Raw genomic sequence first — 26594 nt, 5'->3', positions numbered from 1 at the left:
TGGCATCTGAAGGGATTATTAAGGTCACAGAGAACTCTTTTTTAACTTCGTAAAGGCGTTTCTTGCCTCTTCAATACGGCACCGTATTTCCAGACTGTTCCCAAGTATCGATTTCGTTGGATTCTTTCTAAGTTTCCACGGTATCTCAACCGTAAGGATTTTTAGCCCAGGGGATCGGCTGATTATCACATATTTTGTCTTCTTGCGGTTGATATTGATGCCATATGAGTTGCTTGCAGAGGAAACTACGTTGACTAATTATTGCAAGACTTCTAGACTATTCGCTTTCAAAATTGTATCATCCGTATATCGAATATTGTTTACAACTAGTATTTACCGGAGAGAATATGTATGAGTACATATAAAAAAACAATTATACACGTCGCATTTTCATTTAAGAAAAATGTATGTAAACACAAGCTTTTCAGTAAATCTAAATATATTTATTTAAAAAAATTCGGATCGAATTGAGAACCTCCTCATTTTTGAAATCGTTTAATGACATATTTTATTATTATTTTGCCGATATCACATTTATACTCTTACTACCTGAAATATACATAGAAATTCCTCATTACTTGCTATCCGTCCGTACTTTCAAAAATAAACAAACAGAAGAACAGACAGACTGATGTATAAATGAGTGATTATAATATTGGCCAAAAAAGTTACTAAATCTATTGCATAATTCTGTATTTGATGCAATTTAAAACTAGTACATTAAATACTACTTAGATACATACGTAGATGCCGCCGAATACAACATTCGCGACCAAAACTTGGATCTTGGATATTATCCTCGACGCTGTGTGGCATGCCTCCACAGTGCAAGAAACAAGGAACTGTCAACCAGGTACAACTGTGTAGTGCGCAATGAGCTTCCTTGGGCAGTATTTCCAGGACGATACAAAAAGCGCGTACACAATTATTCTAAAAAGCCGGATACGCGCTGTTGCAGGAGAGTGACGTGTTCACTCATTTGATTTCCTTCCTCTTGAATATCAAAAGTTGGAAGTGGTTCCAGTTTTCGCACGTACGCAGCGTGCAAGTCATCTGTGCTATCGCTAGCACTATTTCTTTTGCATACCAATGATATTATCTGGATTGTCTTCGACATGCATTGCGATGCTGATGATAATACTTGGGATGCCAGTATGACATTAGCTGTACAGGGTAAATTGTCGACGAGTGCCGGGAATAATTTGTATCTCCTATCGAAGTCTGTCTAGTGAAGTCCACTTAATCCCTCCCTATGGCTCGATATATGGGAATACTGTGTCTGGCGACATTTCTCATGGTTTGGTGCAGCAGCCTAGTATCAGCTCTAATCATTTACCGCGTGCAAAGCAGAACTGCTAAAATTACTCATTACCTACTCTGTGAACGTATCGATTCTTTGTAGTCTCATGTAATACGTGGCATGCCAGCGGCTATTTAACCTGAATATATACTTGATTTTCTTACATCCCTAAACCGCTAAGGATTGTTGTTGTGACTGGTTTTTGACTTAAGTCACTCAAGTTTTAAAACAAGGAGTATAAATTTCGGTACCCGTCTAAATTATAAGCTACCTACCGCTCTACGATTCTGGAATGTCTCACTGAGACTCTATCGATACAATATGTGAGACATTCATTAGGAAGGACGCAAAAAGTAAAAGTCATCACAATATACTAGCAAGAACTTAAATGTGACACACAGCATTCCCCAAGGTAGCACGTTGGGAACGACGTTTTTTTTAGTATACGCTAATGAAATCTGTAACATAAAACTAGATAATGCCCATTTTATTACCTTTGACGATGACACTGCCATAATATTTCATGGGAGAACGTGGAATGAGACCCGCAGAACAGCTGAAATTGGACTTGGAAAATAATCTACTCACCATAAATGCTCAAAAAACTAAGTACATTTGCTTTAGCATAACGTGAGTCACCCAGCCTTTTAATTTCAAACTTAAGCTACACATGTTTCCCTGTAACAAATTAGAAGTTACTCCTAATGACTGCCCCTGTGAAGTACTCGGTAAAGAAGCAACCATGAAGTACTTGGGAGTTATCATCAACGAAAACCTAAAGTGGCACCCCCACATCACAGCACTTGCTAATAGAGTCTGGAGGCTAATCCCCGTATTTAGAAACCTCCGTGACGTTGCTGACACCAAACCTACAATAGAGGTTTATAAAGCACTATGTCAATCCCTACTGATCTTTTGCATATCCGCATAGAAAGAGCGTAAAGGGCTATCATAAAGGTGATGCTCGGTAAACCTCGTAGATATAAACCCCTACTGAGGAACTATACAAAACCTCCGAACTTCTTACGGTACGTCAGCTGTATATAGACAGAAGCGTTACTCGTTACCATCGGATACACCGAATTTCACCAATCCAGTGTACTGTCCACAGTACTCCCCGACGTCGACATATAATTCACAAATTCCCCGAACAAAAAGTTTTTTTTTATGGAATAGGAGGACAAACGAGCGTACACCTGTTGTTAAGCGATCACCGCCGCCCACAATCTCCCGCAACACCAGAGGAATCAAAGGAGCGTTGCCGGCCTTCAAGGAAGGTGTACGCGCTTTTTTTGAAGGTACCCATGTCGTATCGTCCTGGAAACACCGCACAAGGAAGCTCATTCCGCAGGTTTGTAGTACGTGGAAGAAAGCTCCTTGAAAACCGCACTGTGGAGGACCGCCACACATCCAGATGGTGAGGATGATATCCTAACTTGTGGCGTGTCGTGCGAAGGTGGAATTCGGTGGCAGGAACCAGGTTAAATAGCTCTTTGGAACACTCCCCGTGATAAATGCGGTAGAAGACACACAATGAAGCGACTTCTCTACGCAACGCCAAGTGATCCAGCCGTTCACAGAGCACTGGGTCCCCCACAATTCGAGCTGCTCTACGTTGCACGCGGTCAAATGGATCGAGCTGATACTGGGGTGCGCCAGACCAGAGATGACAGCAATACTCCATGTGTGGCCGGACCTTCGCTTTATAGAGCGCTAGTATGTGGGCTGGCTTGAAATATTGCCGTGCTCTATTAATGACACCCAGTTTCTTTGAAGCCAATTTGGCTTTGCCCTCCAGGTGACCACGAAATTGGCAATCGCTCGAGATTTCGAGACCCAGTACTCCGATACTAGGCGAGGCTTTAAGGGAAGTGTTGTCGAAGAGCGGTGATACGACAAATGGGGTTTTTTTTATTTGTAAACGCGCAAACTTGAGTCTTCTGGGGGTTAAATTGGACAAGGTTCAATTTACCCCATTCCGCGACCTTCTCAAGAGAGGACTCGATAGAAGACACAAGTATCTCCCGGCACTATTTGCACAACGCCAATTGAACTATTGGGACGATATCTTTTCAAAAATATTAATACTAAACTTAAAATTATGCATTGTAATATATATGAACTTAGACATAAACTCAAGAACATGTTAAGAAACCTAAATTACGAAGCTACTGAGAATCTTATTTGTTAACGACTACTTATAGCATTTGATAAATAAAAAGCTAAACACATATTCACATACACATACACACACACACACAAACACACAACACACACCCTAAATTATATATAAAATAGTTTTTGTGTTCATCATTTGTTGCATAGCCTCCATTGTTACCTTAAAATATGTTGGTGTTTGTTATTTTGACATTTTACACTGCACAACTGGGAAGAGACTGATCTATTATGACTGAGATATTAAGTTATAGTAACCTTAACGGCAAAAATCGATTTTTTACAATTCTTTTGAATTTCGTAACTCATTTGTATACAATTTTTGGGATCATATTGTATAATATGCATATACATGGCCAAGAAAATTCTTAGTGGTAGGCATACGAAGGTAAGGTTTGTTCCTGATGTTAAAATTATGATTAACACCGTTTATTTATGTTAATATTTAATATGGATGTTTGTTTCCGAATCATGGAATATGTTTAAGTAAGTATATTGTATTAAATATATAGTTGTCTTGTACCCATAGTACAGGCTATACCTAGTTTAGGGCGAGATAATTTGTGTCAAAGTGTGTCAATATTATATTTATTATTTTACCGGTTACTGTTTATCATATTGTCAAGAATATTTTGAGATGCAACAGTTCCTATGATTATTTCTTTAAACTTTTCTCTAGCACCTAGCTTATAAATAACAGGAACAGCCCTCTGCAGCGCAATCATGGTATTTATATCAGTTGTATTCCCCTATAGTACATTACATACTATTTTTAACGTATGCTGCAGAACTAAGCCAATCGTTCAGTATGGGGGCCCAAGTGTAATTTGGATTCAAGAGTAACTTCTATAAAATATAACATTCAACTAGCAACATTCAATTACCTCTTCACCATTCAACATAACTCTCGCATTTTCATTTATACGTTTGGAGCGGTACACGATGTCAGATAATACATTGTACTTCGTAATAACTGTATTTGTTTTTTTCTACAAGATTAGGTAGATCATTAATAAAAATAAGAAATAGAAACGGTGCAAGAACAGGTCCTTGTGTTACCCTATTATGGTATTCACATTGACCTGACTGATTTCTTTTTTTAATGTGATCCTTAGCTTGCTGATAGGCGTTGATTGTTGAACACAATCATAGCCCAATTTGAATCCCAAAAATACGAAGTAAACTCTGTGATTACTGCCGGGCCTCAAAAGTATTCTTGATTAGTCACTAGTTATTATTATATTCTTGATTAGTTCAATACCTACGTCGGTAATTGAACGATCCCTAGTAAAAAAAAGAAAATGCCAAAGAACGACGCTGATTGATGATGATTTGATCGTGGATGAAAATAATATGTTGACTCCATGTACTCCGACACATGCTCTTGACAGTATACTGACTATACATGATCTATCATAACGACAGGTTCACCAGGCCTTGCGTAGAGACATCGCTTCATTGTGTGTCTTCTACCGCATTTATCCCGGAGAGTGTTCCGAAGAGCTGCTTCACCTGATGCCTACCGCCGAATTCCACCTTCGCACGACACGCCATAAGTTAGGTTATCATCCCCACCATCTGGGTGTGGCGGTCCTCCACAGTGAGCTTTTCAAGGAGCTTTTTTCTACGTACTACAAAGCTGTAGAATGAGCTTCCTTGTGCGGTGTTACCGGCACGATACGACATCATCATCATCATCATAAGCCGGAAGACGTCCACTACTGGACGAAGGCCTCCCCCAAAGATTTCCACGACGATCGGAGGAGCAGGAGCGCTGCCCTCATCCAACGTATTCAGGCGATTTTAACCAGATCGTCGGTCCATCTTGTGGGGGGCCTACCAACACTACGTCTTCCGTCTTCCGGTACGTGGTTGACATGGGTACCTTCAAAAATAGCGCGTACACCTTCCTTAAAGGCCGGAAACGCTCCTGTGATACCTCTGGTGTTGCAAGAGAATGTGGGCGTCGGCAATCACCCGTACGCTAATATATCCTCCTTATTCCATAAAAAAAATATATAAGGACTTCATCCTTGAAACATATCTGGCAAAAATATTATATCTACCAGAAAGGCAACCTTACTAGGTTAGGCGATCAGGGACGAGCTAGTAATTTATATGCGCTTTTATTTTGTAAGCCTCAATTAATGACTTTTAAAATTTATAACGATTGTATAAATTGTATTTATAAATTAACGTTCTGACGAAATAGCTAACGTTATATTTATCCAAAGAAGGTGGTATTGGTATTTTTAACCGATTTCAAAAAAGGAGGAGGTTCTCAATTCTCTCAAGGTTTGTTACCTCAAAACTTTCGACTGGGTGAAACGATTTTGATAATTCTTTTTTTAGATCGTTTTGAATATGCACGAGATAATATTGAATTATGTATAAAAATGTTCGTGTAAGTACTTATAATGAGTATATCATGTTTCCGCAAAAAGTCAAATATAACACCTTTAACCAAGTTGTAGTATTGTTATTAAAAAAAGCTGATAAAACTAAAAGAAATATCAGTCCCGGTGAGATTTTTAATTAAATAAGTGGTTTAAGTGCCTTTCGCGACACAGCTTCTAGATACGTTCCCCGCTGAGGATTTTTGTAATATTATTCGGGTGGAAGTCGGAATGTCCTGTCTAAGTGCTTTAATGCAGATAAAGGCCAAAAAATATGAATGGCTAAATGTAAATATTTGTAAATATCCCAATGAGCTCGATCGACGCGGAATAACGTCTGAAAGTTTATCCATTTTTTATCTAGGCAGCTCTGTAATACCTAATCACCTATTATGAACCACAAATCTATAAAATAACATTAGTCGGAATTCGCATGTATATAATAACGATCCAATGAATGCTTACTATTATAAAATAACTTATATAAACATTCGTGAGATATTTCTATTCGACTCATCGCGGCGATGTCACCAGGAATGCGTTTTACTAATGTTATTGTTTATTGTTTTAATTTGTGTTGTAAACTTAATGGAGATCGATAGTTGAGATGTGACATTCGTTATTAATCGTACAAAGAAAGCGGAGTGCTAGCTGCAGTGCAAATACAAAATGGCCGCGAATAATTCACATCTTATTTTATTATTATTAATCATAGGAAGTGCTTGTGAAATTTTTGCAAAAAGGAAGAATGACTATAGTGATAAAACTTTATGGAAAGATACATATGAAAGTGAGTTGACCGATGCGATGATTTCGCCTAAAAGAGGCCACAAAAACCTCACAAGAGTGGCTCAGTCGCCACCGCAAACCGAAAATGAGGCTGTTCTAGATAAACTGTTGGAAACCATCACATCCAGTGAGAAATATGTCAAAAAGATTGAGAGCATCGACTTTAGACTGAACCGCTTGGACATAGAAGTACATGAAAAATCAAACAGCATTTTGAAGAATTTAGGAGAAGTGCTTAAAGTTGTACAGAAAAAAGAATCGTTTGAAAAATTTGAACCATTTTTAGACAATATTAGGAAAGAGTTAAATGAAATAAAATATTTATTGGAAAACAATCCTCGAACAAAAACCAACAACGGTAAACTATTATTTATTTTAATTCAACAAAATAATCTCTTATCGAGTAGGTACCATGTATTATTTGCACGTAATTATTTGCTTTTAAATTTATAGCTTTCAACTTATTATGATTGTTATTATTAATATTTTTTATTTAATTATTAATATTTTCATTACATATCACTTGGTATACAAATTAAGAGATTATCGTATTAAATAATATGGTCGGGGAATAACACTTTTCGCTTTTAGTATGTATAAATTTGTAATAAAATCTCTCTGGCTGTACTATTTACATCTGGTTGGTTTTGATGATGATATTTAAATAAAAAATATTTGAGAGTCTAACATGTGCCGTTTGGTGTCGAGACACTTTGCCCGCGACCTGTGGGGCCCAGAAGCGCGGAGAATATACAAAGTACTATATACGCGCCTCCAAAGGGCTACTGGAAACCAAAGCACTGGCAGCTATTTCGGTCAACGGATCAGCCTAGCTATTCAGCGCGGGAATTCTGTCAATATTTTTGGTGCACTTCGTATTGATAGTATTAAGTTATTCATCGTATTGTAAAATGTAGTTATAAGCAATTTTTGTTATTTATAATTTACTTTAGCCCTAAGGCTGAGATCTATAGAGCGTAAGTACTTAGAGTTAGCTCAGGCTTTACTTACGAAAAAAGAAGCTGTGTGCAAGCTTAGCACAATGTTTCATTTGGTATTTATAGACATTTGTCTGTTGAAATTATGGTAAGCAGATAACGCACGTACAACATGAAGTCCGAAAAAGGTCGTGGTCAAAGGTCGGTCCGGTTTCAGTCTTTGGCAAAAGCCATTTTAACTCGCAATAGGATGATGCTGTGTCTATGGTGGGATTAGACGGGCATTGTTCATTATAACTTTTTACCGCCGGGCAGAACCATCGATTCGGATCACTTCTGACAACAATGATAATGATGACATTAAAGCAGGATATTGTGAGAAAGTTGTACACCATACATCTTGAGCTACACAGCAAAAAATAAGAAAGTTGGACTATCATACGGCATAATATATTTATAAAAACTGAGATAATTAATAAACATGCTCCAAAAAGCAAATCGCAGGAGAAAAATATCGCTTAAGATTTAAAAAATATAAGAATCCGCTGGATGAATACGAGTTTCATATCGCCAGAGCGAGATGTCACATTCAGATTGATACATGTTACAATAAATATCTTCGGGCAATAGAAGAATCAATTCTGAAAAACAATTTTAAAGTCATTTGGTCCTTTTATCGCATCAAATCGAGAAATTCAAACAAATTTACCCAATGAAATGCATTTATATAAGGCAAAATTCTTTACACTAAAGGGTATTTGTAACACATTCGCTACTCATTTCTATTCTGTGTATTTGGATAGCACTTAGGTGTCTGTGTAAGATCTGGTTACCTTGACAGGAGAAACTATATACGTTAAATCATATAGTAGTAACTGAAAAACACATTTCCATTGCAATTAAAAAGCTAACAAAAAACAGAGCGCAGGCCCGGATCTGATACCTGGAATTTTTATTATTAACTGTGCAAAGAATTTATCTTATCCTCTTAGTATTTTAATCAACGCATCACTAAATCTTGGGGTATTCCCTGCAGCTTAGAAATCAGCTAATGTTGTACCAATTCCTAAGAGTACTAGTAATTGTGTGTGACCAATTTCTATATTCTCACTGTTTGAAAGTTATTTTAATCCGCTGTTTGTTCGTAAAATGTGGCCGTTACGGCAAAATATTGTCTTGGTTTTCCTGTTACTTGTCTGCTAGATTCCAATAAGTGGTAGAGTGTGTGGGCACCAGTCGGATTTTTTGGGTTCCGGTGCTATAGCACGCGGTTTGAAAAGTCCTTTTTCTCTCCCGTGTTACGGACATGACTTTTTACCATACCTCCGCAGAAAGTTAGCTTAATACCCTATTTACCTGGAGGTAAGTGGCACTTTTCGGCTGTCTGAATTTCTTGATGAATTGTTATGACGTATTAAAATTAAACCCTTAGTATGTCGTAAACACTTCGCGAACGGTCATCAAATTTTAACTAATAATCAAAATAAATACATGTGAAAACGTATAGATTTCAGGTTGATTTTTTTTAAATAAGATTAACTGAAATCGAGTGCGTTACTTCCACCCTCACCAGATCTACCACTCTTTGCTCAATTCGTCCTACTTCCTTTAGAAGCTACGGTGCACCCGGACACCGGAGCCGAATATCTAATAGTTGATCACGTTATGATATCCAAATTCAAATAGTTCAATTCAAAATAGGATTTAAAATCACTGATTAGACGTCAAAAACTACTACCCATTCGAAACAGTATGCCTCAGCGAGAAAAACGGGCGGGTTTTTCTCGCTGAGGCATACTGTAACACAGCGGGTATTTTTTTCTTAATTATATATTATGTATTATCGTACAATAAAATTTATAATTAAATAGCCTGGGGGCGTTCGCTCCATTCCCAGTCTGTTAGATCATTAAGAAAATAATTTATGTTAAATTAACCTTTACCACACAAACGTTTTTTAACAATTCTTTTGAATTTGGTAACACATTTGTTTTGTACATTTTCTGGGATAATTTTGTAAAATCACATATATTGCTCAATAAAAGATTTACTCGACTGAAAAGAGTAGTAGGCATAAGAAGTTTATGTTTTTTCATCGTGTTTACAGTATGATTGTTGCAGTTTCTAGCAAATTCCTCAATGTGCTTCTGATCATATAGAACATTATCAAGAATATATTGAGATGCAACAGTCAAATTGTTTATTTCATTAAATTTTTCTCGTAATGATTCTCTAGGACCTAGGTTATAAATAGTGCGAATAGCCCTCTTTTGCAGCAAAAAGATAGTATTAATATCGGTGGCACTGCCCCATAACAATATACCATAGAAGTAGGACGTAGTACGGTGAAAATAACTAAATTAAAATGACATTTTAATTGTTTAACAGTAGAAGGAGCAGAGTATCAGATGGATTCAAACTTAGACAGCCGACTCTCATTTTTGGAAAATCATATGAAGAATATAATGACTAGTGTTGACTCGATAGCAACAATCATTTCTGAGGTGAAAGCTCGTCAATTCTCCCGTACTATTTCTACCAAGTAAGTAACATTTAATATTTTTCCTACAGCTTATAGAATACCAATAGGTTAGGAAGCCTAACCAAATCGAAAAGTGCGATACTAAGTCGCGTATCTTGACCAAACTACTTTTGAAATTATAAGTACTAAGACTTAAAGCTATTGAAGTACTTATTCTGATTTTATATCAAACTAGACTACATCTACCACATTGGTTTTTGCGAATAAGTCGGAAGAAAAAGAGCTCCCGCAACGAATTATTTGCGCGGGTTGGTGTTATAATTTATACTCAGACATTTTATGACAATAACATCTATACGCGGCTAAAACTGTGATTCACAAGAAACAAAAAGTTGGTAAACAAAAAGATCACACTTTACCGTGGATTGTATTATATTAGTATATCGAAGGATAGGAGGATTGGTTATCTAATATATAAAATTCTCATGTCGCGGTGTTTGTAGTTAAACTCCTCCGAAACGGCTTGTCCGATTCTCATGAAATTTTGTGTGCATATTGGGTAGGCCTGAGAATCGAACAACATCTGTTTTTCATCCCCCTAAATGTTAAGGGTAGTCCACCCCAACATTTTTTTTTAATTATTATTTTTTTTTATGATACAACTTTAAAAAATACTTCAAATTCTCACCCGTCTACTATAAACACATATTTTTCTATCGCGATTTTTATATTATCAATCATCTGTTACATCCACAGATCCGCAATAGGGTTGCGAGATGGCAATGGATTTTTTTATTTATTACTTTATATGGCAATACAACGTTTGCTGGGTCAGCTAGTATAAATATAAAAATCGATTTTACTTTTTTATTTCAATTTTAAGTTTCAATATTATTTGTGAAATCTTGTCATTATCTTTTGGCATATTTTCCTATTAATTGATAGCCTAGCTGTTAGTTTTCTGAAAATAATAAAAAAAAAATAAAGTAGGTTCTTATATTGTATGGAATTGGAGGTTTTAAAACTTTATATTTGTTTGGGTTTACCAAGATCAAATTCTTATATCTTCTTCAAATTACTGCAGACGTTACAATATTTTGATATTAGCATTATTACGTCAATAGATACAGCACAGCAAACATACAAAGTAAATGGAATAGCATGGGCGTACTTTAACCAACAAAGATTTTTTTTTTTCAGAAATGAGGGTGGTGCTGGCACTTCTGATCACATTTCATTAATCTCAGAGTTCAGGAGAGCGTTACATGAGCAGAAATATAGGAAATGCGATTGCAAGTATGTATAGAATTTAATTTAATTACTATATGTCAAACACAGTATGAAAAAATACTGATATTTAAAGGCTTATATTTTTACAATAAATAATTATATATCTACAGAGTATGAAAAAGTTGTCATTTTTTCTTTACATTTCCATTTCATAGAGAATGCGAAAAAATATCACCAAAATTGTACAGTTGGGGCCATGCTAGTTATTCAATCTATATAAACATATTACGAAAATTTATTAATTGTACTCAAATACTATTTAACATGACATAGTTTTGTTATTTAGTAAAGAAAGTTGTAGGTATTATGTTTCTCATAAATTAAAAATGCTTCTCATTCTGAATTAAAAACTATGGTGATTTTGTGCGAGAATGGTAACCAACCTCCGCTCGATTCCTCACATTACATCAATTCTTAAAAACCAGTGTTAAAAACGAGTACTAGCTGTCAACTTTTTTTTTAAATCACGTCCCTCTTTTATCATTATTTAAACGTGCCAGTGTGGTGCATAGTACACATTTGAGGTTATTTAACGTGTTACGACTTAGGAGTCTATTAAATAATAAGTTTTATTGTACGATATTACATTGTAACCTTTAACCCCATTGTTATAATAAAAGAAGCCCGCTGTTTGTTGCGCCCGTTCTTCTCAGGTTTTTGACTTTCAATAAGTGATATTATATTTTATTTGAATTTGAATTTACATTTGTATGCAACTCATCTTGTAAGAAGTAAGATGATGAATTTTGTTTCGTCACACAATTAAAAAAAAAACTGTAGTTAGATAATGACGGCCCATATAGCTCAGTAGTTAGTGACCCTGCCTACTGGGCCAGAAGTCCTGGGTTCGAATTTTTTAAAAATTTCGTAGGTGCAAACAAGTATATGACGAAAATGGATGTTTGCTTACGAGACCTGGAGATTAACATGTAATTTATGTAATGTAGGTATATCTAAGTTGGTTAAAGTTGAAGTAAATCTTTATTCTTTCTATTTTATAGACAAGGCAGGGTGGATCGCGTTGAGAGATATCCGACCGACTGTCAGGAAATTCAACTGCAAGGATTCAATGTATCTGGTATTTACAAAATAAGGCCTGATGATATAGAGCCCTTCTATGTCCTGTGCGATCTCAATACTGCGGGAGGTGGCTGGACCGTAAGACAAAGTTATTTATTCTTTATTTTAAAAAGTGACCATAAATAACCATAAATCTTGATTGTGTCTGTTCAAATCTTTTGTGTTGTTTACTTTATGTTTTTCTTACTTTGTCTTCTGCGATTATATTGCTACTATTATTTTGCCGACTTCGCTCAGGTGAATTTTGATAATGCTGTCAAGAAGACGGAAAAATTTAATCATGTTTTATTATATTATATGTTATTATTATTATATATGTTGTTAAATAGTGTTTAACTAGCTATTAAGCAACGTCTTAATATTGATGCTAAACAACAGAAAGACACGGATTTTTAATTGAACTTTTTTAAAGCAAGTGTTCAACATGTGTTTAACATTTTTGTAATAACACCGTTTCTGTCTTATTTATAAATGCAGTATAAAGTTACTCCGAGTTTAAAATTACTTCACCCTGTCACGTAATTCTATAGTAACAAAGGTAAGATAAAGAAAAAAACAAAAATTTACTCAAAAACTTACATAAAAAGTAACTCTACACTGCGATTATTAATAAGACAGTTAAAGACGGCATTTATGAAGGTAGATTTTTATTGTTTCGTGTTTCAGAGGTTACCTTGCGAAAATTTCGATGATAATACAAAAGTTAACCCATATAGTGTAATATAACTAATTAAAATCAATTATCAACGTAAATATGAAATTTTCAAGGTGATACAAAACCGATTCGACGGATCTCAAGATTTCTTCAAGGCGTGGTCGGACTACAAACATGGGTTTGGTAACTTAGCGGGAGAATTTTGGCTCGGACTGGAGAAGCTGAACTTCCTTACAAATCAAAAGCTTTATGAGTTGAGAGTTGAGATGGAATCTCAATCTGGACAGGAAGCTTATGCTACATACTCGGTATTCACCGTCGGTTCTGAGTACGAGGGTTACAGAATTAGTACACTTGGTACATACAGGGGAAACGCAGGTCAGTTAAATATTATAATACGCGTATTTTTTTTTTTAGGCACTTGACAGCTATCTAGACGTATAAATTATCAAAGCATATACTTAATAGACTAGCTGACCCGGCAAACGTTGTTTTGCCATATAAATTATTTTTAGAGTTACACCGTTTCTTGGACATCAGCTACCTGCCAATGAAAGTCCCATTAAAATCGGACCAGCCATTTTAGAGATTAGCCGGAACAAGCGTTCTCTGACACAGAGACAGACAGACAAAAATTATAAAAATAAAATATTTTGGTGTATATGTCCCTTATTCATATATATGTAGTAAAAAACGGTTATTTCAATATTACAAGTAGACACTCCAATTATATATATATATATATATATATGTGTATCAAAGCATATAACAGATTATACTTAAATAACCCTTTTAGTAGTAGTAGATATATCTTAGATTTGGTAGAACAATATTGGCTTATATTAATTCGAGCAAGATTGTCGGCCAAATGTCGTTGACGAGCGGTTCCGATCTATACATTACTATGGTTCAGTTAACGTTCTAGGGAAATGATAGGAGAATACGAATCTAGAGCTGAACGTGGATGGATCGCAACTTAACGTCAACGATTTTGAAATTAGGGGAACAGCACCGCATGTTGCCAGGTGATATGAGTAGTGAGTGGGTCGCATCACTATATCATTAAACTATAATAGATGAGTTTCAGATACAGTAAGTAAGTCATTAAAGCCTACTGCCAGGCACTCTACACCTCTCAGCTCTGGTACAATTACACTAAACTTACACGATCTCAGAGTGTAATATAACAATCCGTTTCGATCTCTACTGGGGTTGCCATGGAGGTGTAGCGTGTCGGGTATGTTTGCGATGCACAGGGTTGACGATTTTTATGCTGTAATGCGTAGGGCTAGAGCGGGATTTCTGACGAGATTATATAATATTCGTAATAATTGTATATTGAAAACGGTAAAACATTACCACCGAAATATACCAAAATTTTTTCTTATATAATAATGTTATTTTTAATTTTCCATTTGTAATTTTTAATTTATACTTTTTAATTCTAATTTATATAAATTTTCTTTTTACTAATTAACGTTATCTTATTAATTAAGTAATGTTGTATACCTTTTTTAATGCAAAATTGGCTATGGATGATATAATCTGTCCGAAATTAAATATTTTTATTATTTATTTATTTTATTAATTATTAATATGAGCATGTAACGCCGTTTGCCATTGAATTATATTTTTAGCTGATGCTATAGGGATGGGTTGTAAATAGTTAACATTATTTATAAAACGATGAAACTGTAAATATTGATTGATAAGAGGGCCACTTCTTCTCACTAAAGTTCAACTTTTCCGAAGTTTTGTTAAATAGTAAATATATAACTTAGACATTCATTACTTAATTATATTTTCAGGCGATTCCTTGACTTACCACGCCGGTCAAAAGTTTTCAACTCTTGACGCTGATAATGACGAGTGGAAGGATGGAGCATGTTCTTTGGAACACGGTGGGGCGTGGTGGTATAAGGAATGTGATAAGAGGTACCATACAATTCTTAAGGTTAGGCACTAGGTATATACCTGTATAGGAGTATTATCAAGTGTCTGCTTCTCAAGTAAGTTTGATGTACCGAATAAAAAAACGTATGTGTATGTGAACGCACGCAATAAGTTAATCTTCTTTGGTGTAATAAAACAAAAATTCTTAAAAAAATATTCCTCGTGCTATTTTTCGTTTGTAGAAAAAACAATATCGTATTATGGAAGGTATTTAATACAACCAATGAAATTATTATTACACCGCATTATTTAGTTAAATAACCTGCAATTAAATAGCGTTATATTATTTTTATACAATTGAAGAGAAATTATTTGGATATTTTAAAAATTGTAGGTATGTACATAAATTGAAATTAAGTATTGAAATTTATTTAATTCTCGTCCATGTAGCTGGAGTATGATACAAATGGTCTATTTGACCAGCTAGTCAGGGTGTCGACTTTGCGTGACGCTGTGCACGCAAAAGTTCACTCATAAAATTGTCCCTAACGCGCCAAAATAAGTATTACTTCAAAAATGGTAATGTGGCGCATGATACAGTATAAAATATCATGTTATATATTTAGGTTCACATCTAGGCGTACAGGGCATTGTAGATGTCTCTGGCGGAGGGAGTCATACGCAGAACGTACTGCACATCGTACTCAGAACAGCCACAGAACACGTTCTGTGAGAATTAGTTTCGCTCTATAGGTAGTAGATTCACGCATTAATTTAATTTCAGCAATCTAAACGGTAAATATATGCCCTCTGCTGACGAACAACAAGGACAGTCAATCTACTGGATATCATTCAAAGGCCCCGGCTCACCCTTGGCCAAGACGCGAATGATGATCCGGCCGCTCCCTGCGAGTAGACCGGCAGACCATACTGATTCAGGCCGGGTATGAATTTTCATACTAAGATATTTTCATTATTTATCTACTTATTGAGGAAAACTTAATTTACTGTACTCAACGTCCTCTCCGATAGCCTGAACTCTTGGGGCTAGCACAGCGTAGCTACAGACACTTGAATGCAGAGTTCAGGAATGCGATAGTGATGTGACCTAGTTGTAATGGATGACCATATTCATGAGTGTGTCGATAAATTTAGAATAAGCTTCAAGTTTATAATTTTAACCTAATTATAAATCGCAAAATTTTATTGTGCCTTTCTTCAATACAAACGTCTTAAACGATTTTCGCTACTTCTCGTGCTTGGCGATGAATAAAAACTCGTTTTTATTGGATTGTGGTACGGAACCTTATGGACATTATTAATATGAAAAAAATAACACGGGATCACAACTTTATTATTAACGCGATAGTACGGTAAGCGACGACAACGGCACAACACTACACTGTAGGCGCGCAAGGCGGGGTGTGTGGACAGCGAGGGGAGATACTCCCCCTCTTCTACCCCAGGACCCGACTGCATTCAACTCGCGCGATAACTGTATGTGGGATGTTTGATTCGTCTCCCTCTTATATGACGGAGGGTTTTTCGGGGAATTGTTCAGCTAAACGTAAACACCAACTGCAAAATTTCACCAAGAGTTGATGTCTGGCATTTCACAATCACTTTGCTAAACTGTCTGCCGGCTATTGTACCTATTTCAGAGCCATGCCCGATAACATCTGTCGAGACAACGCCAAATGGATACACGCAAAATTTTTACCACATTCACGGACACTTCGCCCGCGTATTTGACTCTGCTTCTTTCTGTTCTGGGTGGTCGTGTATTTAATTTGGACGATAAATCCGTTTCTGTAGAGGAATTGTTGTATTTCACTGCAGTTTGTCTCCAATTAAATCGACGAAATCCGAACACAAACTTTAACAACCGTGTGAGTGCTAATTAATCATTTTGATTGCAGAAAATATTAGAAACAAACAAAGTGAAACCAAGTGAAAAGGCAAAGGGTCCACGCAAAGAATCTCAAGGGTCCTACGACATGAACCGGGCCCGCGCACCTTACAGATTCGACAACATACACCCTGAAGGATTCTTCCCCAATTACACATAATTTTCATTAATATTAATATGTTACAATGCATTCCTTTATTTTAAGTCTACAGTTATCTTATATATAATATTTAAAAAAACAGTGTTATTATTTCTTTCTTACGTTAAAGTGGCCATTTTGTGCTATTATAAATAAAACGCGTATCTGTAAGTAAGTATCTTAAACAGTAAGTAAGTAAGTAAGTTATAATAATAATAATATATACATAATAAAAATCGTAACTATTGTCTGTACATTTAATACAGGAAACAATGTATACTATATCTATATGTATAAAATATTTTTCCGAAGCAAAAAAATACTTTTTATATATTTGTCTGTTGTATATGCACGATTCATATACACTTCCTTCAGTCTGATTTTCAAAGAACTTTTCCTTCTCTCAAATAATTTATGAACTTCCTGGTGTGGTGATTCCAATCATGCAGCTTAAGTATCTTAAAAAAGCGCATACACTTTCGAAAAGGTTAACAGCGCTCCTATGATTTCCTGGCTCTCATTTCAAACAAATAGCAAACACATCACCTGTATTAAAAATATCAAAATATTGTAACGTCAAGTACAAGGTTTGCTTCGATACCTAGGTAACACTGAAAATGTTTAGAAAATGAATAACGGCTTGATGTAGAAACAGATACCAATACTTTTATTGTTTTTCGAAGTAAGTAAACTCCGTTCCTCTCTACACATCGTCGCATTTTTCCTTAGGGTGTCACTTCTATGGCATTTTCATACACTTTCACTACATCTTCAGAGCTCGTAGAGGGAATACCTCGAATTTTATCTTTAGTTCTTGGAAATAAATAAAAGTCGCTGGGCGCCAGGTCAGGACTGTATGGCGGATGACTCATTATCTCGACACCTGCCATAGTCAAATATTCAACAGTCTGTTTTGCGAGACGCTGCAGTTGATTTTTTTCCAAGACAACAGGCAAACAGCAACTGACATACCAGTCTGCAGTAACTGTCCTTCCATCTTCTAGCACAACTGTCGCGAAATGATTTTTCCGACCAAAGAATGAGGCAATTATCTTTTTTCCTTGACTTCTTCCTTTCTTTACCTTAGTTGGCCGATCCTCGAAAGGAAACACCCACTGAGGTAATTGTCTTTTGGTTTCGGGTTCGTAGCAATATTGGATATATATATACTTTCATCACCTGTGACGATGTCAAATACAGCATTTGAGTCACCGCCGTTGAACTTATCTAGCATTTGGCGACACCAGTCCATGCGAAGGTGTTTCTAGTCGTCGGTTAAAGTATGGGAAATCCATCTGGTACACAGCTTCCTGACGCTAAAATTTTTTGAACTTGACTCATACCAATGCGTAGACTTGCCCGTATCTGCTGATAGATCACTCTCTCATCTTTCTCTATCATACGTCGCACAACACTGATGTTATCTTCAGTAGTCGCTGTTAAAGGACGTCCCTCACGCGGATCATCATTGAGATTGCTACGTCCACGGTTAAACTCGTTAAACCAATTGTAAATAGTGGCACGAGATGGGGCTTTATTAAGAAATGCTTATCGCAGCCAATCATAGCTTTGTTGTTGAGTAAGCCCACAACGAAAGTCATAATAAATCATTGACTTTTAGATTTGCCGCCAATTCACAAAACAAATGACAAATGAATGCAATATACTACATTAGGTTACCAAATCGAAATTCAAAAAAAGTTTTCATTAGCAATGTTTCTAACTGACCAGTTCTAAACATTTTCAGTGTTATCCACGTAATGTTAAAAACACATCTATTAAACCGCAGCGGTTTTTAATTTAATAGTTTTCATATTTTTCCTTCATAAATGTTCGCTACCTCAATATAAGGATGCCATTATACTCAACTTACTATACTGGCTTCAAATAATATCAAGTTGGAAAAAATGTTTATGTGAAGGACAGAGCGTATTTCTCCGTTTGCCCAACGTTTGCCGAGTTGGCCCAGAATTTTGTACCACGCTTCGTGTTATTTTATATTGAAATCAATAAATAATACTTTCTGATATATGATGCTAGTCTTTCTTATTTCTTGTAGTAGTATTTTTACAAAGTTTTACTACGCAACCCGGCATTTTAGTTTCATTTAGTAGCAAAGTTTATCATGTGGCACGTCGACGTCACACATTGTTCGAGATTGGGTAGTAAAAGACTACGTCTGCGGTATCTAGTTGGGAGCGCAGCGGAGAACAATTCGTAATCTAAGATATGAATATTCTTTTAAAATTATATATTTCATAAGGAATATTTCTCAAATCTACTGCTAGTTAGTGGAAGGACTCCATACATTATTATCTATATTTTCTGTTTCTTAGTATCAAAGTAACAATACATACTGTTTATTTTGAAATCCATCTTAAAACTTTGAAAAGCGCATGGTGTGTGCATCTCGATCGGTTTCTCGGGTAGAGCCGTTAACCGCTCTCGGGACAATAACCGTGTAATAGTGCATACTATGCCTAAAATCACATTTTTCTAATATCACATCAACCCCAATTAATTTCGTCAATATGAAAATTCTTTATCTCACCAATACCTAAGAATTATGAAACTTCTGATGCTTATGCATATTAAGCTATCAAAGCTATATTGTGATAACCCTATAAGAGTTCTTCCAGAGTTATGATAGGCAGAAAATACAATAAAAAGCAAACAAATAAAATCAGTCATCATTTATTTCTTTATTTCAAACAAGACGTTGTTACATGTTTCAATTGAGCAACATTTAACAAAACAAATCATTAATAAGTTAAAGTATGTTAATATAAATCAGAATTTTTGGGTGGTTTCCACCTAGCGAAAGTTTTGTTCTTTACAAAATGTATGCAAGTTAAATATAGATTTTTGTCAGCTAATAACATAATATAACGACAGTATTATGCACAATATAACTACAGTAAAATTTTAGATAATTTATACGTCTAGATAGACTATAACAGCTGTGGAAACCTGAAAAAAAAAATGAGGTTGTCAGTTAACCTCTATTTTGAGCAATGCACGCACACTAACACAAAGTGTCATACAAATCGCGCGTGTACGCAGCCTGATCTCATCGGTTGTCTATCAGCACGAGACTCTATCTAGGCGTATAAATCATCTAAGAGTAAAATGAATCATAACGAATTTCTGCAAAAGATACAAACTCTTAATATATATTTTTGTAACATGTCAGAACACAGGAGATGGCGTGGTCGACACGGATTTAAACCAGCAATTGAATAAAAATACGAACGACACACGAGTCTATAGACAACACACTTATTTTAATAAGATTCATGTGGTTATTAGCTACTGATAAATTATTGTACTGTTACACTGACCTTTCTTTCGGAACTACTAAGGCGACAGGAAATCAACAATCGTCTAAACATACTTAACAAATCATGCAACAATATTCTTTAAGACCTAATAATCTAGGCATTTACACTACTCGAAACGCCTGGTCATTTCACGAATATCGTCAATTAGTATTACGTAGCACCATATATTGTAGTAAATACAACTTAATATAACCTTAAATAATAATAAGGAAATTAAGAGAGGTTTAGCAAAAAAATATAATAAGCCTACACTTATTTACAATCAAAATGTGCAGATCGAATACAACTGGATATGCCAAGAATTGGACTTAAACACCATATTCATATATGCCACACAATAACTTACGGCTCACAGTACCTGCACATTGCATTCTCCGCTTAAAAATTAAATATAGGACGTAAGAAATATCTACAAATTGTAAATATTTTCTAAGATAACAATTAGGATAGCAGATCCTATGAGATTTGTTTTAGATTAACGGAGGACTCCAAAAGCTACTCAAACCAAATGGGGTTTTTAGTTATTTTAACTAGCCCAACCGTAGTTTAAAACGAAAAAAAAAACTTACTCCTAAACAGATATATAAACTCCCTATAGAAATATAAACTTACAACATAAAAAAAAACTATAAATAGAAAATAATCATAATCAAAATTATGACCTAATATATTATATAGCAATAGAAAACTACAGCAAATATAAACAAACTATGATCTAAAATTAAAGGTCCTACCTTCGAGTGAATATATAGGGGGTAATAAGATTTTTTTTATGAGAAAATATAATGGGGGGGGGGGGGACATTGTACAGAAGATGCGGTTCCAAATACTCCAGAATACTGCTAGTGTAACAAGTGTATATTATAGTGAAGTGAAGTTTGTTGTTGGTATGGTAGAAAATCAATTTAGCTGTTATAGACAAATTTACAAGTATTTGTTTACGATTAGCTACATAATTTTGCATGAAATATTTATGTAAATGTGTATGTGAGAGCATACTATGTCAAATAAAAAAAAAAAATTGTTTTAAAATTATAAAATATTTGTTTAATTGAAACGTCTAGCTTTTAAAACTATAAAGTACTCATACTAATTTTTCTCTCTCAAAATACTTACCTACGCCATAAAAAAATTACTGTGTAATTTTAATCTTGGATCAAATATTATGTCTCAAAATATACGTACTTTATATTAAGTAAACGCGACAGCATGTTTCACGCACAGGACCCTTAAAGAAAACTATTATTAATATTTGGTGCCTTAATAGTAAATACTTATAAATAAATCAAGTTTCCGAATATTGCAAACGAATCGGGAACTGTAAACGAAAACTAAGCTAAATTTATTATTCATTAGCAAAAGAATGTTTACACTTAAATATACTTAGGCGGAGATCTCGACATATGTCCAACGAAGGTGCCAATGCATGAAACGAATATACACCAAAGCACATAAACTTATGTACGATAACTGTTTTCTGAAAAAACATTTAAAAACCACTTCGCATTACGACCAACAAAGGGTTATTATTAAATATCGCAAAATAAACGTGCTTTATTTATTTACACAACGGCACAACAACACATATGTACATACATGCAAAGGAAAGAAATTATTTCTAAATCACAAACATTAATTATTACATTCCCTGTTTACCAAAGTGTTACTTTTATCAAGCAATACAATAACTTATCAATAGACAGCAAATATACGTATACATTGTCATAAGTTCGCGGGCTCCATTTATAATTATTTCGCCAGTCTCGATTACCGCAACTGGGTATATGCATGTTATTTATTTACCTACATCAAATAAAAAAATACTCCTGAGTTTTTTGCGTTAAAATTCCAAAAGAGTTTTTGTGAAATTATAAGTGTAGGTTTAATTTATTTGAGTTACGAGGGCTGCACTAAAAGTATCGGGAATCAAGGAAGTGACACAACGTTACTATTTAAAAATGTATTTATTGCTTTTCGAAGTATTCTCCGCGAAATTTGACACATTTTTCCATACGATGGAACCAATCATTGAAGCAACTATTCCATTCGGAAGTTTGGGTCTCCAAAATGGCCGTTTTGTAGGCGTCCACAGCTTCTTCAGCTGATGAAAATCTCTGACCAAGCAATTTACTCTTTATTTTAGGAAAAATATAGAAATCATTAGGGCTTAGGTCGGGGCTGTACGGCGGGTGGTATAATAATTCTATGTTTTCTTGCTCTAAAAACTCTTTCGTTCTGTGCGCGGTGTGAGAACTCGCATTGTCGTGATGGAGGATGATGCGGCGGTTGCAGTTCCCTTTACGGAGTTCAGAAACGACCTGTGGCAAACAAATGCTAGCATACCATTCTGCATTAACCGTTCTTTGTCCCTCAAGAGGAATAGTCGCAACATGGCCGGTTTTGGAGACAAACGTGGCCACCATTTTTTTTGCAACACTCCGTGAACGAACAATTTTTGTTGGCTTTAACTCATTTTCGAACACCCAAACTCGTGACTGGTTTTTTGTTTCGGGTTCGTACGTGTATAGCACCTACCTAGGATACGTCACCTGATACGATGTTGTATACAGCATTTGAGGATCCTGCGTGGAATCTTTCGAGAGTTCTGACGGACCAAGTAACGTGAGCCGCTTTTTGCTCTTCACAGAGCAAATGCGGTATCCATCGTTGTTCATGCAAGATTATTTGTATTTGACTCATGCCAATGTCTAAAGTTGCCTGAATTTCGCGGTATGTCATCAATCAACTTACGCACAACATCAACGTTTTCTTTGGTGACTGCAGTTTTTGGACGACCTTCGGGGATCATCACTGAGCTTGACACGTCCACGTTGAAATTCAGCAAACCAGTGATAAATTGTGGTTTTGGATGGGGCTTCATCACCAAATGCAGAAATCATCCGGTCAACACACAGTTTTTGTGTTAAACCACTTCGAAAGTCATAATAAATCATCGCTCTAGAATTTTCTCGAGTCAATTCCATTTTCTCAACGACTAAACAAGTTTGAAAAGACCTTGTGAGAAGACCGAGAATCTTTTTTTAAATTATTAAATTTTGAAACCAAGGAGTTTTCAATTAAAAATATTTTAATATGACAGGAACAGTGGAAATATTCCATTCCCAATACTTTTAGTGCAGCCTTAGCACTATAATAAATCACTTACATCATTGTAATAATAAAAAGTGTGTATATACTAATGTACGCACGCAAGAAGTTATTTTTCTTTGGCGTAAGGCAACAAAAATCCTTGAAAAAATTATTCCTCGTGCTATTTTACTTTTGCAGTATGAAAAATATTGTAGAAACAACGTATTAAATGCAACCAATTAAATAATTGAAATACCGTATATTTAAGTTAAATAACGAAAAATTAAATATAATTATTGGAAAAATTGTATAAATTGAAAATTTATTTAATTACCGTGCATTGGTTGTGGTTCAGTAGAACTCTTGTAAATAATATAAAAGTTACAAGAGGCCCAAACCTCTCTACCAAGTAGCTGAAGTTTGAATTAATTAATTGATGCACTAATTAATTAATACAAATGGTCTAGTTGTCCAGCTAACGTCAGGGTGTCAAATTTACGTGACGGCGTGCGCGCGCATCGTTAAAATTCACACTGATAATTTTTCCCGAACGTGCCAAAAGAAGTTTGACTTCAATAATAATTATTATAATATATTGTAGCAAGCACCCTGTTGTTCCCGCAAGGGCATGATCAGAAACGATAGTTAATTGTAAAAATCATCTCATTTAGAATAAGAGTGCTTTCGCACTACGTCCGATCCGAATCCGGTCCGTACCCGTGAAAAACGGTCCGATGTAGTGGTAGAACTATTTCTATCGGTTGACGGAAGCCGGATCTAGTGTGTAAACTACCATAGAAATAGTTCTACGACTACATCAGACCGTTTTTCACGGGTACGGATCGGATTTGGATCGGACGTACCTAGTACGAAAGAGCTCTAACTGCTCAACATTTTATATTTGCAATTCAGAGCAGTGATAATTTTTTGAGCCTTTGAGAAAGTCGCGGGCCGCCGCTGCTGACTTTAGTCGCGATGTTACGTACCTACATAAGTGCAGATGTTTTAAACATTTTTTGTTATGTCGATTTTAACTGATATTGGCTAATACTGATTTTATCGAATTATTATCACTGAATTGGCTTATAATGTATACCACCAAAATGCGTATATATATACATGTCTGAAAGGAACAACTAGGTATTTGTTATATACTGCATAGTGATGTTAACCAACAAAAATATAAACAGTAAACAGTGAAGGTTCAAGGAAGTTTCTTACACTTTTCACGTACAACCAAGCTGTGGAATGAGCTTCCTTATGGAATGTTATCGGGACTATACGATATGGGTACCTTCAAAAAAGCGAATTCTAAGAGGCTGGCAACGATCTTGTAATGCATGTGGTGTTTTATTAACTAACACTTAACATCAGGTGCCCATACCTTTGTCCTCCTCTTCCATAAAAAAACACATCTGGATACAGACTGGGTTGAAAAACAACTATTATTAATAGGGATTTAAAGATGCCATTCTTTCTTATGTTGGTAAGAGAGGATAATAGATGCTCTCTTGTCGCTAAGTCTCCCACATCGTACGTCGTAGATCCTACTACTCCACAGCTGAATATCTAAGTGATCGGACAGCCTGGGTCTAGGTTATGATTATTTTATAGCGATAACGATGATAGCACAATATTGTAAATTTATGTTTATTTTTATAGACACCTTTCTACACAAATTATCTAGCCCCAAACTAGGCATAGCCTGTACTATGGATACAAGACACCGATATATTTAATACTTATATTTACTTATACTTACTTAAGCATACATATATACATGTATATACATGACTCGGAAACAAACGTCTATATTTATTATATAAATGCCTACCTAACCTAACGGGATTCGAACCCGGGACCTCTATTTAAGTAGTCACGATCACTGACCATGCAGATAGCTGAATGGTCAGTGATTATGGTCGTCGTTTTATTAAAAAGAGCGCAAAAAAGAATGCGTATATACTATTTCATAAAAAACGCATTACGTGAATAAAGGTGCGTTCAAATTACGCGCGGCAGACCATCGAACATAGGCGCGCGCGGCCGCCGCGACCTATCTAGACGAGGTACCGCACTCGAAAGGCCAATTTACACTATTCAACTAATGTAATTGGCCTTGAGACCGCATCAAAGTAGCTTCTGTCCTTCGCTCGCGCGCAGTTGGGACGGTTGTAGTTTTGGTGAATTCGCTCGCAACGAATACGTAAAAATGAACAATTGACAATGAAATTGACTGTTTCGATACTCGAAAATGATTTTGAATTTATATCAACATATTGGCTCGAGTGGCAAATGACTGTAAACTCGCGCGTTTGTCGCGCGAAAATTGTACACACGCTAAGAGCATATTCAATGATTAGCTGTGTAGGATGTAACCATTTCTAGATCTATCAGTAAGTATGGTGTGGTCATCATCAATAATAAATTAGAACGACCCAAACATTAAACGGACATTAAACTCGGATGCGTGTAAGCCAGCATCCGAGTGCACTCCTTTGCTATCTAGCTAACATTAATGCACTCGGTTCGAGCATACTCACAGAACAGTGAAAATCCTCTCTATAAAGCTGTTAGACTTTTTCTCCTGTATCCTAATAAATTCTTGAAAAAAGTTACATAAGAGATGTGAAGTTAATTTCAATACTCAAGTAGCTTTAACATATATACATAACCCTCATAGTGGCTTTAACTAAAATAAATCTTCTAAAATTTATATTAATTAGAAATAATATAAGTAGACTTAGTTAACACAATCATGTTGTATAATGTAATCATATAACTAATATATTTGTTAAAGTGAACACTGTTTCGGTTTGTTTAAGCTCTTGTAAGAACCTCCTTATAGTTATCTGAAAATAAAAGATTGAAAGACACATCAGTTTCATGAATTGCGCAATTTAGTTATTTTAGACAGTATACATAGAAATGAATGAATATTATTTATATAATAGAACATTAAATAAGAATTCTACCGCAGTTATCACGGGGAGTGTTCCGAAGGGCTGTTTTGAACTGATTCCTGCCGCTGTATTCCACCATCACACGTCACGCCACAATTTTGGATGTCATTCCCACCATCTGGATGTGTGGCGTTCGTTCATCCACAGTGCGGTT

The 26594-nt window shown here is 35.5% G+C and overlaps 2 protein-coding genes across 4 annotated transcripts in view; one reads left to right on the top strand and one right to left on the bottom strand.

Moving 5' to 3' along the window:
* The first annotated feature begins 6540 nt into the window (after positions 1 to 6540).
* LOC126978937 (angiopoietin-related protein 7-like) lies at positions 6541 to 17105 on the top strand. The gene is made up of 8 exons (XM_050828066.1): positions 6541 to 7018; positions 9987 to 10140; positions 11281 to 11376; positions 12372 to 12528; positions 13219 to 13483; positions 14914 to 15040; positions 15783 to 15942; positions 16918 to 17105. The coding sequence occupies exons 1-8, from the start codon at positions 6541 to 6543 to the stop codon at positions 17065 to 17067; spliced, it is 1587 nt and encodes a 528-aa protein (XP_050684023.1). The 3' UTR covers positions 17068 to 17105.
* A 2619-nt stretch (positions 17106 to 19724) lies between these two features.
* LOC126978545 (polyhomeotic-proximal chromatin protein-like) overlaps positions 19725 to 26594 on the bottom strand; it is a 69800-nt gene continuing 62930 nt past the window's right edge. For all 3 annotated transcript variants that reach the window (XM_050827470.1, XM_050827471.1, XM_050827473.1), the window contains one exon: positions 19725 to 26329. The gene's annotated coding sequence lies outside the window, so the exon portion shown is untranslated. The remainder of the gene's footprint in view (positions 26330 to 26594) is intronic.

Source organism: Leptidea sinapis, chromosome Z (assembly GCF_905404315.1).
Source record: "Leptidea sinapis chromosome Z, ilLepSina1.1, whole genome shotgun sequence".
NCBI classification, from domain to species: domain Eukaryota; kingdom Metazoa; phylum Arthropoda; class Insecta; order Lepidoptera; family Pieridae; genus Leptidea; species Leptidea sinapis.
The sequence above is the reverse complement of the archived record's forward strand: the minus strand, read 5'-3'. Positions and strand labels throughout refer to the sequence as shown.